Below are 14,732 nucleotides of genomic sequence, written 5' to 3'. Positions count from 1 at the left end.
TGGCTTGGAATCCATGAGGACTCCATTAACTGGCGACACCTCTCTGAACTGCTATGGTCTCACACCTCCCAGTCTGGAGATGAGATGACATCTCTGTCGGAGTATGTGTCTTGCATGAAGGAGGCACAGAAATCCATTAATGACATCATTGGTGAGTGCAAAGAGCAGGTGGCCAACTCTGCTTTTGTGGAGCAAGTGTGGAAGCAGGGCTTCGAGGTAGTATATATGAGTGAGCCCATTGATGAGTACTGTGTGCAGCAGCTCAAGCAATTTGATGGGGAGAGCCTGGTCTCAGTTACCAAGAAGGGTCTGGAGCTACCTGAGGATGAGGAGAAGAAGAAAATGGAGGAGAACAAGGTAAAGTTTGAGAACCTCTGCAGGCTCGTGAAAGAAATCTTAGATAAGAAGGTTGAGAAGGTGACAATCTCCAGTAGACTTGTGTCTTCACCCTGCCACATTGTGACCAGCACCTACGGCTCGATAGCCAATATGAAGTGGATCATGAAAGCCCGGGCGCTTTGGGACAACTCTATCATGGGTTGTATAATGGCTAAAAAGCACTTGGCGATCAACCCCAACCACCCCATTGTGGAGACACTGCAGCAGAAGGCTGAGGCAGACAAGAACAACAAGGCTGTCGATGACCTAGTGGTGCTGCTGTTTGAAACCACACTGCTCTCTTCTGGCTTCTCCCTTGAGGATCCTCAGGCCCATCCACCTGCATCTACCCCATGATCAAGCTAGGTTAGCTATTGATGAAGATGAGGTGGCAACAGAGGAACTCAGTGTTGCTGTTCCTGACGAGATCCACCTCCCTTGGGGGTGATGAGGATGTGTCTCACAGGGAAGAAGTAGATTAAGAGTTTATACTTGGAAACCTTGTGCCCCATGGCTCCCACTGCAGCTTTGAGTGGTCCTGTCCCACCTGGCTCTCTCTGCTGATGTCTAGTAATTTTTTCTCTCCAATCCTTGTGTCTAAGGCAGGAAACAAGGGCGTCAAACCCCATTCCCTCCCTACTTTGACAGCAGAATTGGATGTTGTGTATCATGTTTTTTTGTTGTTGTTTATTTTGTTCTGAAATTAAAGACTGCAAAATAAAGAATATGCTGTTTTTACACAGTAAAAAAAAAAACACAAAGAATTACTATTTCTGGGGATTAGCAACTAAAAGAGGATGAAGGAAAAAAAATTATAAAAAATACCCTAGAGCTGAGAGACATTTACCAAAGAGACAAATTTGGATAGGGATCCTTTCTTTAAAGTTGGGATTCAGAAATTACTGGCAAGGATGTGGCAGCTCATCAGAGAACTTCTTCCCTGGGCCAGAGCTGGTCCACGGTTGGTAGGCCAGTATTGGTGGGTAGGGAACCACTAGTCAAAACTGGCAACAAATTTTGCTGAAGGGTGAGCACCACAGGGTGTATCACTTGCATGTCTCTGGCACCCTGAAACCAGAAAGAAAAGTACTACTTCAGAGCCATCTGTTGACAAAGCGTATCACTAGCTGGCAAAAAGAGAAATGTTTACAGGGTCCAAGAAGGCAGTGAAGTGTAGATTAGGAGGAACCCAGAGGCAATAAATTGATAACTGGCATAATGTCTTATAATCTAATAGCGTCAGTCATCTTTTTTTTCAGAATTGTTTTGCTATTCTAGGTCCTTTGCATTCCCATATACATTTTAGAGTTCCTTCTCAGTTTCTACAATAAAACTTGCTGGGATTTTGATTGAGATTATGTTGAATCTGTAGATTAATTTGGGTACAGTTGACATTCTAATACTGTGGAGTCTTTACATTCATGGACATGATGCCTCTCTCCATTTACTTAGGTGGTCTTTAGTTTCCTTCAGAGTGTTTCATTGTTTTCACCAGAGGCATTGAACATCTTGATTCTTAAGTACTATAAAAATGCTATTGTAAATGAGATTGTTTTTTAAATTTCATCTAACAGTGTTGGCTGCTAATACACAACATATTATTTTATTTTTTTTTTTTGAGACAGAGTCTTGCTCTGTCGCCCAAGCTGGAGTGCAGCGGCATGATCATAGCTCACTGAAGCCCTGATCTCCTGTGCTCAAGAGATCCTCCCACCTCAGCCTCCTGAGTAACTGGGATTACAGCCACACACCACCATGCCTGGCTAATTTTTAAAACTTTTCATAGAGACAAGATCTTGCTATGTTGCCTAGGCTTCTCTCAAACTCATAGGCTCAAGTGATCCTCCTGTCTTGGCCTTCCAAAGTACTGGGATTATAGATGGGAGCCACCACTCCCAGCCCTACTATTTTGTTTTTGTATGTTAGTCTCGTATCATGTTACTTTGTGTTAAACTCATTTATTCTAGTAGATTTTGGGTAGATTTCTTAGGATTTGCTACATAGAAGATAATATTGTCTGTAAATAAAGGCCGTTTTATTGCTCCATTTCCAAACTGTCTCTTTTATTTATTTTTCTTGGCTTGTTATGGTATCTGTAACATCATATTGAATGTTACAGAGTTGCATAAAAGTGGCAAGTGTGAACATCTTTGCCTTACTCCCAGTCTTAGGGGAGAAGCATTCAGTCTTTCACCTTTAAGTATGATGTTAACTGGAGTTTGTAGATGCATTTTATCGGGTTAAGGAAGTTCCTATCTCTTCCTAGTTTGTTGAGAGTTTTATCATGAATGGGTGCTAAAATTTGTTAGATGCTTTTTCTGTACCTAATGAGATGATTTTGTGGCTTTTCTCCCCTTTGAATGTGGTGAATTACATTGATGATTTTAGAATGTTAAACCAGCCTCTTATTACTGGAATCAACTTCTTTTGCTTATGATGTATTGTCCTTTTTATTTATTACTTTGTTCAGTTTTCTAATTTTTGTGTTTATGTTCATAAGGAATATCAGTCTTTTTTTTTTTGGTCTGTCTTTGGTTTTGGGATTAGGGTAATGTGAGCCACATAAAATGAGTTGAGTACTCTTCCCTCCTCTTTTCTTAAAATAGTTTTATAGGACATCAGGGGAACCATCTGGCCCTGGTATTTTCCTTGTGGAAAGGCTTTAAATCGTGAATTCATTTTATTCAGTAGAAAGGGGCTTATTCAGATTTTCTATATTTTGTGATAGTTTTCATAATTTGTCCCTTTTAAGGAGTTTATTTTATCTAAGCAATTGAATTTAATTTCATTATGCTCATAATATTACTTTAGTACTCTTAATATCTACAGTACTCTAATGATGTTTTCTTTTTCATTCTTCATTGACAATTTGTTTTTGAATGATCTTTTTTGAGTGTAGAATTTGGATTGACATTGTTTTTCTTTCAGCATTAAAAAAGTTACTCCAATAATTTCTAGCTTGCATCATTATTATTATTATTATTATTATTATTTTGGAGACAGAGTCTTGCTCTTTTGCCCACGTTGGAGTGCAATGGCGTGATCTCAGCTCACTGCAACCTTCGCCTCCTGGGTTCAAGCAATTCTGCATCATCCTGCCAAGTAGCTGGGACTGCAGATGCATGCCACCATGCCCAGCTAATTTTTTGTATTTTGGTAGAGACGGGCTTTCACCATGTTGCCCAGGCTGGTCTTGAACTCCTGAGCTCAGGCAGTCTGCCCGCCTTGGCCTCCCAAAGTGCTAGGATTACAGGCGTGAGCCACCACACCCGGCCTGCTTGCATTATTTCTAATGTTAAATCAGCAGTCATTCTGCATATTATCAGTCTCTTTTTGATGGATTTTAAGATTTTCTCTTTAACACTGATTTTCAGCAGTGACTGTGATGTGTCTTGTGGGTTTTTCTTTGTGTATATCTTTCTTGATGTTTGTTGAGCTTCTTAGACTTGTGTTTAGAGTTTTATCAATTTGGAAGTTTTTTTATCATTTCATCAAATTTTTTTTTTTTTTCCTGTCTCCTCTCCCCTTTTTATTTACTGTTTCATAGGTTACTGAGGCTCTGGTTTTGTTTTTGTTTTTTTTTTAAACTCTTTGTCTCTCTGAACATCAAGTTAGATAGTTTTGTTCCCCTGTCTTCAAGTTCACTGATACTCTTTCTTGCAGTATCTCATCTCCTCTTAGGTCAGTCCAGTGAGATACATATTTATAATATTTTTTTTCCATTTTAGAAATTACATTTTCCAATTCTGGAAATTTCCTCCCTTCTCGTCCCTTTCCCTCTCTCCTCCCTTCCCTGTCCCTCCCCTGCCCTCATTCTACAGTTTCTGGTTTCTCCTTATTATGCTTATATTTTCCCTATAGTTCTTTTAACATATTTACAATATAAAGACACTAAATCCTTGTCTGCTGATTCCATTATCTCTCATTCTGAGTTTTTTTTTTTTTTTGGACTAATTTTCTTCTTTGTCACATTTCTTTATAGTTAGTGGTTTGGTTTTTTTCCCTTTGGTTTTTTTTTTAATAGTTAGTGGTTTTTAATTGGATATTTCACATTTTGATTAATACTTAGTGTCTCTTTGTTGTTGTTGTTGTTTTAAATTAGAGATGGAGTCTTGCTACATTGCCCAGGCTGACTGCAAACTCCTGGGCTCAAGCAATCCTTCCCACCTTGCCCTCACAAAATACTGGGACTACAGGTGTGAGCCACTGTGACCACCTGTGTCTGGATTTTTAAAAAACTTTTAATTTAAAAACAATTGTAGATTCACAGGAGTTTGTACTGGGAAGTCCTGGACATCTTTCCCCCAGTCTCCCTCAGTGTTCACAATTTGTGTAGCTATACTACAACATCAAAACCAAGATTGATATTGGTACAATGCATAGAGTTTATGTGGACTTCATCAGTTTTACATGTACGTGCATGTGTGTGTGCCTGTGCGTAATTCTGTGCAATTTTGTCTCATGGGTAGTCTTGTGTAATTATCCCTACAATCAAAGATACTCAGTGGTAGCATCACCAGACTCCTTTGTGCTATCCCTTTATGGCCATGTTCATCCCCTCCCCCGCCTGTAATCCTTAACAACCATTAATTGGTTCTCCATCTCCATAATTAGATTATTTCATAATTGTTGCATGAATCATATTATGCAGGTAGTATCTTTTGAGATTGACTTTTCCACTCAGCATAATTTTTTTGAAGTTTGTACAGATTGTTGTGTTTATCAATAGTTTGTTCCTTTTTATTACTATATTCTATCCTATTGTATGGATATACCACAGTTTAACTGTTTGTATTTTTTTTTAAAAAAGTATGGAGTTTTGTTTTGTTAGATAGTTGAGCAAGTTGTGGATCAGCTTGACCCTTTTGAGCCTTGTTTTTAAGCTTTGTTAGGATAGGTTTGAAGTAGCTTTTATTCTAGGACTAGTTTGTTCCTATTTCCAGGGAGTGGTTTTTCTGGGTTCTCTATTAAATGACAACAAAGTCTGTCTTCTGTGCTTGATCAGATCTTAGATGTATCGCTGTCTCTTGCAAGATCCATTAGTTGGTCAACTAACAGCTCACCAACAGTTACTTTTTGGCCCACCTTTGTAGAGTCTCTCTTCATGCATCCATGATAGTATTGAGCCAAAGACTACAGTTGAACGCCTGTGCAGATTTCTGGAGTTCTTTCTCATTGTTGCATGTTCCTTTTTTCTTAAATCATAGTCCTTCACTGCTTGTTGTCTGTTGTCTGAAAGCAGTTGTTTCATTTATATAACTGAAAAGTTGTATTTTTCAGGTTGATAGGCAAGTCCAGTAATGGTTTCTCCACCACTGTACGCAACAAAACTTTTTATTTATTTCCAAGTTAGTAGTTTGAAAGTCAGAATTGATTCCTCTGTCCAAAGAGCAGTAGTTTTTGTTTTGTGTCTTAAGGTGTTATTTTAATTTACATTTTATTTTTTGAATAAGAAATATGTTCATATATTTTAAAATTTAAATGGCACAAAAGATATACAATGAGGTATCCTCCCCTCTCTTATTTCCCAGTCACCCACTTTCCATTCTTGTGGACAACCATTGTTATTAATTTATTCTTTATCTTTCAAGAAATTTGATGCACATTCTGATAACGTGTATCTTCCTCAGACATTCTCTACACAGAACTGTATCTTTCTTTTTTTTGTACCTTTTTTTTTTTTTTTTTTTTTTGAGATGAAATCTCGCTCTGTTGCCCAGGCTGGAGTGCAGTGGCACGATCTCAGCTCACTGCAAGCTCTGCCTCCCCTGGGTTCACGCCATTCTCCTGCCTTAGCCTCCCAAGTAGCTGGGACTACAGGCGCCTGCCACCACACTCAGCTAATTTTTCGTATTTTTAGTAGAGACGGGGTTTCACTGTTTTAGCCAGGATGGTCTTGATCTCCTAACTTCATGCCTCGGCCTCCCAGAGTGCTGGGTTTACAGGCATGAGCCACCACACCCGGCTTTTCTTTCTTTTTTTTCTTTTTTTTTCTTTTTTTACTTAATATTACTTAGAGATCTATGATTTGATTACGTGTAAATATTTTATTTTTTTTTCAACTTTGTAGTATACAGTTATATGGATATACCCATAAATACGATTACGTACCATAAGTAAATTAACTAGTTCTGTTGTTATTAATCATTTACTGTTTCAAACAGTGCTAATGTGAATAATCGTTCTGGGATATTTTCCAGCACCAGCACCCAGTTCTCTGATTCTCCGGACACCAAGTGGGTGTTCAACAGTTCAGTGTAATTCAGTTCTCACAGTAAATATCTGGAGCTAGTGCAGACCCAACAGCTTAAGGGCCCATTCCTACAACACTGCTTTCCACTTTAGACACCATTTGTAAGTCCTGGGCCACCTGTATTTCTGACCACCTGCTATAAATTGGGGGTTCCCTCAACCTCCTCCTAAGGTTAGCTAATTTGTTAACCTAGCTGACAGAACTCAGGAAAACAGTTTACTTACTCTTGCTGATTTTATTATAAAGGATACAACTCACGATCAGCTAAATGGAAGAGATGCATGGGAATGTGGGAGGCAGCGCAGTTTCTATGTGCTCTCTTGGTGCACTACCCTCCAATCAACTCAGGGTGTTCACTAGCCCTGGAAGCTGATCAGATCTCATTGTTTAAGAGTTTCTATAGTTTAATCTCCTGTCTTTCTCACCTCACTTTCTGGGGTGGAGTCAGTGGCTAGGGCTGAAATTCCAGTGCTCTTATAATTTGATCTTTCTGGTGACCAGCTGTATTCCAAGGTCACCTAGGGGACCCACTCTAAGTCACTGCATTAGCATAAACTCACATGTGAGTGAAATAGACTCATTATGAATAAGAGTGAAGAGACACCTATCACTGAGGATATTCCAAGGGTTTTAGTAGCTCTGTGCCAGGAACTGGGTACAAAGGTCAAATAGATTTGGCCCTCTACATCTGTGGATTCAGTCAGCTTTGGATTGAAAATAATTCGCATGGTAGCATCTGTACTGAACATGTACAGAATTTCTTCTTTGTCATTATTCCCTAAACAATACAGTATAAGAACTATTTACATAGAATATACACTGTATGAGGTATTATGACTAATTTTGAGATATTTAGGAGGATGTGTATATACAAATACTGTACCATTTTGTATAAGGGACTTGAGTATTTGTAGAATTTGGTATCCTTGGGGGTCTTGTAACCAATCCCCCATGGGTACTGAGGGATTACTTTATATTTCTTTCTCTCTTTTTTTTTTGAGACAGAGCCTCACTTTGTCACCCAGGCTGGAATATAGTGGCATGATCTTGGCTCACTGCAACCTACCCCTCCCAGGTTCAAGCAGTTCTCCTGCCTCAGCCTCCCCAATAGCTGGAACTGGAGGTGCAAGCCACCATGCCTGGCTAAATTTTGTATTCTTAGTAGAGACAGGGTTTCATCATGTTGGCCAGGCTGGTCTTGAACTCCTGATCTCAGGTGATCCACCCGCCTCAGCCTCCCAAAGTTCTGGGATTACAGTCGTGAGCCACTGCACTTGGCTCGACTTTATATTTCTTATGCCACATTCTTTGTAGTATGGAAGTAATTTCACTTATGTGCAAGTATATATAAGATAAATTTCTAGAAGTGGAATTCTTGTATCAAAGGCTATGTGCATTTGTAATTTGGATTTTTTTAACCCGTTTTCCCGCTATATTGTACAAATTTATTCATGTCACAAATGTGTGAAGTGACTGTATGTTTCCCCATACAACTTAATGTGTTACAAATTTTTATTATTTAAAAAAACAAGGTTCTTATAGTACTCTGGAAGACATATATATGTAAAAAAAGAACATAATATTTTGTTGTAATTGTCAAAAAAATTGAGTAGAAATTCCATTATGTTCAGACTTCTATAGCAATTGTAAAAGACTTGATATACTTTTAAGAGTTGAGTAATGTTAGCTAATTTGTTGCCATTTTATCATATATCTCCAATGTGCCAGGTACGGTGTTATGACTTTATATACATTATAATCTCTAATATTTAAAGTAATTTTATAAGATATATAGAATTTATTACCTTTATTTCACAGACAGGAATCTAAGCTAGTAAATTCTAGGCTTAAGATTTGATTCCAATTTGATTCTAAATTCTAGATTTTTGTCATATCTTCAATTAATTTTACTTCAGTGTTTTGATCTTTCCCTTTTTTTATGCAGAGGAGTAAAATTCCTCTGATTTCAGCCATTATCCTGGTCTTTCGGGGTTCCCAAATTGAATTTAGGAAGATTTATGTTATTTGCAACAATTAGAAGCCCCAGGGTAAAACAAAGAGCATACACACTTGTCTTTCTGAGAAGAGATGTTAAATACCCAATATATATTGCTGCTTCGGTATATACTTTCTTATTTGACTTGTAGAAAGTAGGGGAGAATAGCAAAGCTACGGAATTACTAGACAGAGAAGACAGGCAGTGGTAAATAATAGTAATTGGGTCAGGAAGCCTGTTTTAGTCTCCAAGTAACTCAGTTGCTCTTTGAATATCTTGTTTTACTATGTGAGAATCACTCTATAGGCATTTGTTTTTAATATCCTAGACAGTTACTGTTTAATTTATCTTATTAGAGTCCTACCACAGCTACTAAGTTGACTTTTAGAGCAGAATGTTTATTTAAAAATCTTGGTCAGCATATTTCACAAATAGACAAATTTCATAATAGTCCACATTTTGTAGACTTTTAAAAATAAAAAATAATTGTTTAAAATTTGGATCTTTTTAATTTCAGTTTTTCCCCCTTCCCATCCCATTTTACAGACATTTCAACCTACGAATGAAGAGGGACACTTCCCTTTTCAGTGATGAATTTAAAGTAGAAACATCAAATAAAGTACTTGATTATGATACCTCTCATATTTACACTGGACATATTTATGGTAAGTTGGACCTAACAGAACCCTTTTCTTTCATTTTTTTTTCTACACAAAGATACTTATTTTGAAGTGTAAGCAGGTATTTCAGAAAAGGTTATAAATCCAGAGGAGATTGAAGTCATCATGAAGGGTCTTTGAGAAATGAAGTAATGTTTGAACCTATCTTTACATGTATGTTTAATAGTGAATTATGAAATATCTGGCTTCTGAAAGGTATGAAATTTTGACTCAGTACCTTAATATTAGAATTTTTAAAAATTTTAATGACTTCTATAATTTTCTGATTTTCCAAGTAAGAAATTAATAGTAACTTTGCTGTGTTTTATAAGAAAACAGGAAAAGTCTAAAAGGAAGCAGTAAAGATTATCTTAGCCAAAGATAATGTAACAAAGTTATCTGTAGGAAAGTCCTCCCAAGTCCCTTCTTCCTCAGAATCTATTTGCTTTATTCACAGTTCTAACAAATTTCTCTTACTGCATCAAATTAAAAGTGCATATTGGGGAGCGTCAGTGGCACACTTAACCCAATAGAAAGTTACATCTACTAGTAGTGTTGAAAGAACAGAACAATTATAGAAATCATAAAAAAGCTTAAAAAATGAAAATCTTCTGGGGGCGTTGAAGAGAGGCAAAATGTCATTGTTCTGTAACTGTATATTAATAAGTATTCAAGATGATTCTCAGTTAAGACGGTGTTGAACTGTTTGAGATTATTTCTACGCGAGTGGTTTCTACTGAAAATAATAACATGAAAAATTAAGTGCTTAAAGAATTTTTTCTCATTTTTTGATTGTGCCAGATGAGGCATTTCTATACTTAAACTTTCTCATTTGTAGAATAAACCTAATAAATTCTTTAGCTTTTTTATACTCTTACAATTCTGTAACCAAAATAAAGCATTTTTCATCAGTAGATTTTCAGTGTCAAACCTTAGTGTTCTATTATCTTCTTGATTATTTATCTTGCTGGGCAAATAACTTAGTAGTTCCTACCCTTTTTTGCTAGGTGATGAGATCAAGAAAAGTACAAGGCTGTAAATGAGTTTGCAGATAAAAATCATGTTATTTAGGTCAGGCATGGTAGCACTCACACCTGTAATCCCAGTGCTTTGGGAGTCTGAGGCAGGAGGATTGCTTAAGACCTGGAGTTTGCGACCAGCCTGGGCTATATAGTGAGACCTTTTCTCTAAAAAACGTAAAAAAAATCAGTTGTGGTGGCAAACCCGTAGTTTCAGTTAGATGGGAGGCTGAAGTGGGATGATTGCTGAGCCCAGGAGGTTGAGGCTACAGTGAGCTATGATTGTGCCACTGCACTATAGCCTGAGCGATAGACAGAGCCCCTGTTTTTTTATTCAAAAAAAAAAAAAAAATTACTTAAAATACCAGTGTCTTGGGCTCTTACCTCCAGTCTATGATTAATGCAAAGGCAACTAATTAATGTTATTGTACAACTTAGAAATTGTGGAAGGCCTGATTTTTATTTTAATTAGAGAATTGTAATGGGTAAATTCAAGGTTTAAAGCCCTCTCCCTCTACTTTCACCCTTTATGTCATTTGATTTTGGTGCTCACCTTTTCATTGTGATTATATTAAAAACGAAAAGTACCTTTTTTTCTATTATTTCCTTTCACTGGAGAAGTATAATTGATGGGATAGTATTACAAATTTTGTCCTATATCTTTAAAAGTACTGTTGGTATAGTTTTGTTCAAAGTTCCTCTGAAATATTTGACACTGTTCTGTTTAAAAGTGTATTTATAGGCAAGGCATGGTGCCTCACGTCTGTAATCCCAGCACTTTAGGAGGCCGAGGCAGGTGGATTGTTTGAGCCCAGGAGTTCCAGACAAGCCTGGGAAGCATAGCAAGGCCCCGTCTCTACCAAAAATACAAAAATTAGCTGGAGATGGTGGTGCACGCCTGTAGTTCCAGCTACTAGGGAGGCAGAGGTGGGAGGAGTGCCTGAGCCCAGGAGGTTGAGGCTGCACAGAGCCATGAGCTTGTGTCACTGCACTCCAGCCTGGGTGACAGAGCAAGACCTTGTCTCAAAAGCAAAACAAAACAAAACAAAACACAAAACCCCTAAGCATAGCGCAGAAGCCAAAAGGCCTGGCCCATTTGCAATATATCGGATGGGAAAGGAGCTTTTTTTCTTGTGGTACCTGTAGCAAAATTTTCAAAAGATGCTTTGGATGTCTTTATTCTGAAAGTTTATATTTTATCAGTAGGTTTGCTTGCTTTCTTTTAAGTTTAAATTAATTTAACTATTAATTGTTTTGTTTTGTTTTGAGACAAGGTCTTGCTCTTGTCACTCAGGCTGGAGTTTAGTGGTGCCATGTCAGCTCACAGCAACCTCCACCTCCAGGGTTCAAGTGATTCTTCTGCCCCAGCCTCCTTAGTAGCTGGACTTAACAGGCGTGTGCCACCAGGCCCAGCTAATGTTTTCTGTGTTTTTAGTAGAGACAGGGTTTCACTATGTTAGCTAGGCTGGTCTCGAACTCCTGGCCTTGAGTGATCTCCCCGCCTCGGACCCCCAAAGTGCTGGGATTATAGGTGTGAACCACACTGTGCCGGGCCAATTTACAATTGTTGATGACTGTTGCATACATGCTAGGCACTGAGCTAGATGCAAGGAATGTGGTTGGTAACAAGGCAGATACTCTGTTTTTCATTGCTGTTATTAGTAGTTGTATATGTTTTAACTAAATACCAGTTGCTGTTCACATTTTACATTCTGCTTGATATATTTTATGTGAAAATTTCCATGGTAAATTTATATTCAGAAATTAACCATATATATGTGTATATATGTATGCATGTGTATATATATATACACACACACGTATATACACATATATATGAACAAATTTAACATTCATGTGCAAATTAAATTGTCAAGAATTTGTTGCTTTCATTAATAGGTGAAGAAGGAAGTTTTAGCCATGGGTCTGTTATTGATGGAAGATTTGAAGGATTCATCCAGACTCGTGGTGGCACATTTTATGTTGAGCCAGCAGAGAGATATATTAAAGACCGAACTCTGCCATTTCATTCTGTCATTTATCATGAAGATGATATTAGTAAGTACTTAAATTTTATCAAGTAGCCTTTTTCAAAAGGCATATAATAGTTAAAACAATGTGGAGACAAATGAAGCATTAGCTGTTGTCTTTCCTGAGTTACTAATCAGGCTAGAACATAGTTTTTACTAGCAATTGCTATTTAAGGAATAGTAGATATATGTAATGAGGCAATTTCCTTGTCAATCCATTGCCAGTACTACTTCGTTGATATGACACAACTAATTCTGTTTGAACTGTATGAGTCAACCAAATCTGACTGAACTGGAAATTGTATATTTTGACATCAGCCAGTCTGTGTAATGCTAATACCTTTGTGTGTGTGGCTTACTGAAGGTAGAAGAGCATCATTACTTCTTATGTAAATTTCCATGTGGGTATTTGTGTAGTATTTAAGGAATATTTTAGGTGTTTTTGTAATTTTTAAGTCCATTGAGTATTTCTTTTTAGAATCTTAAAGTAATGACCTTAAGAGTCCCACTTTATCATGGATTTTGTTCTCTGCCATCTTTATATGATGATATTTTTCTGTTTTAAGAATAGAAAATATATTTAGACTTTACCTTTTAATTATATTGTCCGTATATCCACAGTTATCCAGTTACTGGAAATGCTTCTTTGAAGTACCACAGAAATACATTTCTCTAATTTATATAGCTCTTAAATACCCATTTATTATTTTTTGACTGTAATTAGACTAGTCTCTCAATTTTTGCCTACTTTCCTAACTTGGCAGCTTCTTCCTACGTGAGTTTTCCTTTGCATAGACAGGAATTTATTGTCAATGATTTTATTCTCACCTCTAGTAATACACTGACAAGCATTAACCATCTTGACTTTTTGCTCCATCAGCTCTGACAGTTTCTGTACTTCATCTCTCCAACTGCTCATTATCTCTGCTGCTAGATTACTATAGAAAATAGCATACGTATTCTAGGTAGGATACATTTATGATTTTTAGCTACTTGTTAAATCATAAGCTTATCAGTGCTACTTGCCTGTATTTTCATTCATCTCTATTTGATTCCTTTTCCAGTTTTGACTCCTGGTATTTCAAACTCTACCTTTCTTTTCAAGCTCTAAGCTATCATTCTCCTTCATAAGTAGGAATATGCATTCCTTTGCTTTCTTTTCTTTCTGCTGACAAAATTATTTACCTGCTTTGTGTCTTGCTTTGTAATTTTCTTAGTAATTTAACTTTTTTTTGCAGGGTTACCTCCCCTGTCAGGGTATGTAAGTTCTCCAGATATAGTTTCTGTTTCTTTTGCTCCTTTAATATTCCAGGTACAATTTGTTTGTGCAGCAGGCTTTTCATAAATACTTAATGAAATATTGGAATATTTTTTCTAGAATATTTTATCAAAATCAAATAAAACCTTTTGAGGAAGGAAGGAGAGGAAAAGAGTAATCTGCCAGAATATTTTTTCCTTTCTATCACATTGTAATTGTACTTTCTCCATTGCTTTCTACTTCCTATCAGTGCCCTCTACTGTATTTGTTCTGCCTGTTTTGACTTCTGTTACTGTTCCTGTCTCTCGTTTTCCTCCTTCTATCTACTTGAGTGTAGTTTAAGAATATTATTTTTTTCCACTTTTATTTCTTGTAATATAATTGTATTTTTCACATATTGCTTCCAACAGTAATTTCCAAATATCTTAATAGGTGTCAATCTTTTTTTCCCCCAAAGATGATGAGTTAGCTTGGAGGATGAATGACACTGCATGTTACTTGATTTTTTGTTCTTTTTGGCATTTAAATGCTTTACCATTGATACCAGCTTTTATTTTATACTTGTTTTAAGTAAATATATGTTTGTGGTAAGGAGACCTTTTTAACGTTCTTTTTATTATTAAGTATCAATGGTGGTGTTAGAATTTAAAAGCAGCCATCTTTAAGGTAATTTTATTTGTAACTTCTCAGGTAATTGGAATTGTAGGGTGTGAGGATGGAAGTACAGAAGGAATAGCCTTAAACAGAGTTTTTAACGTTTACAAATTTAGACAATTGCTTTTGAAAAACTATCTAAGAATCTGTCAAGTGAACCATGGTTTAAGACAAGAAAACATCCGTGTATTAGTCTTTTTGTCTAAATAGTTGCTATATTTATATTCTATACCATGGTTGGGAAATTCTCTGCAGAGGGACAGATAGTAAATGTTTTTGGCTTTGAGAGCTGTATGTTTTATTGTAGCTACTCAGCTCTGCCATTGTAGCACAAGAGCAGCCAAAGAAATACATAAATGAATAAACATGGGCTTTAAAAAAATTATTATTTATATATCTATTTTTTTGGAGACAGAGCATTGCCCTGTTGCCCAGTCTGGAGTGCAGTGGTGTGATCATAGCTCACTATAGCCTCAACCTCCTGA

General features: G+C 36.8%; 1 protein-coding gene and 1 pseudogene across 1 annotated transcript in view; both read left to right on the top strand.

The window, feature by feature from the left end:
• ADAM10 (ADAM metallopeptidase domain 10) overlaps window positions 1-14,732 on the top strand; it is a 151,506-nt gene that overhangs the window by 58,092 nt on the left and 78,682 nt on the right. Inside the window, exons 3-4 of the mRNA XM_008016455.3 lie at window positions 9,174-9,292; window positions 12,205-12,363. Coding sequence (XP_008014646.2) covers window positions 9,174-9,292; window positions 12,205-12,363 — 278 coding nt within the window. The remainder of the gene's footprint in view (window positions 1-9,173; window positions 9,293-12,204; window positions 12,364-14,732) is intronic.
• LOC103245556 (heat shock protein HSP 90-beta-like) lies at window positions 28-3,142 on the top strand (annotated as a pseudogene).

The sequence above is a fragment of the Chlorocebus sabaeus genome, chromosome 26 (genome assembly GCF_047675955.1).
Source record: "Chlorocebus sabaeus isolate Y175 chromosome 26, mChlSab1.0.hap1, whole genome shotgun sequence".
Classification (NCBI taxonomy): domain Eukaryota; kingdom Metazoa; phylum Chordata; class Mammalia; order Primates; family Cercopithecidae; genus Chlorocebus; species Chlorocebus sabaeus.
This window is presented reverse-complemented; position numbering and strand designations above follow the sequence as displayed.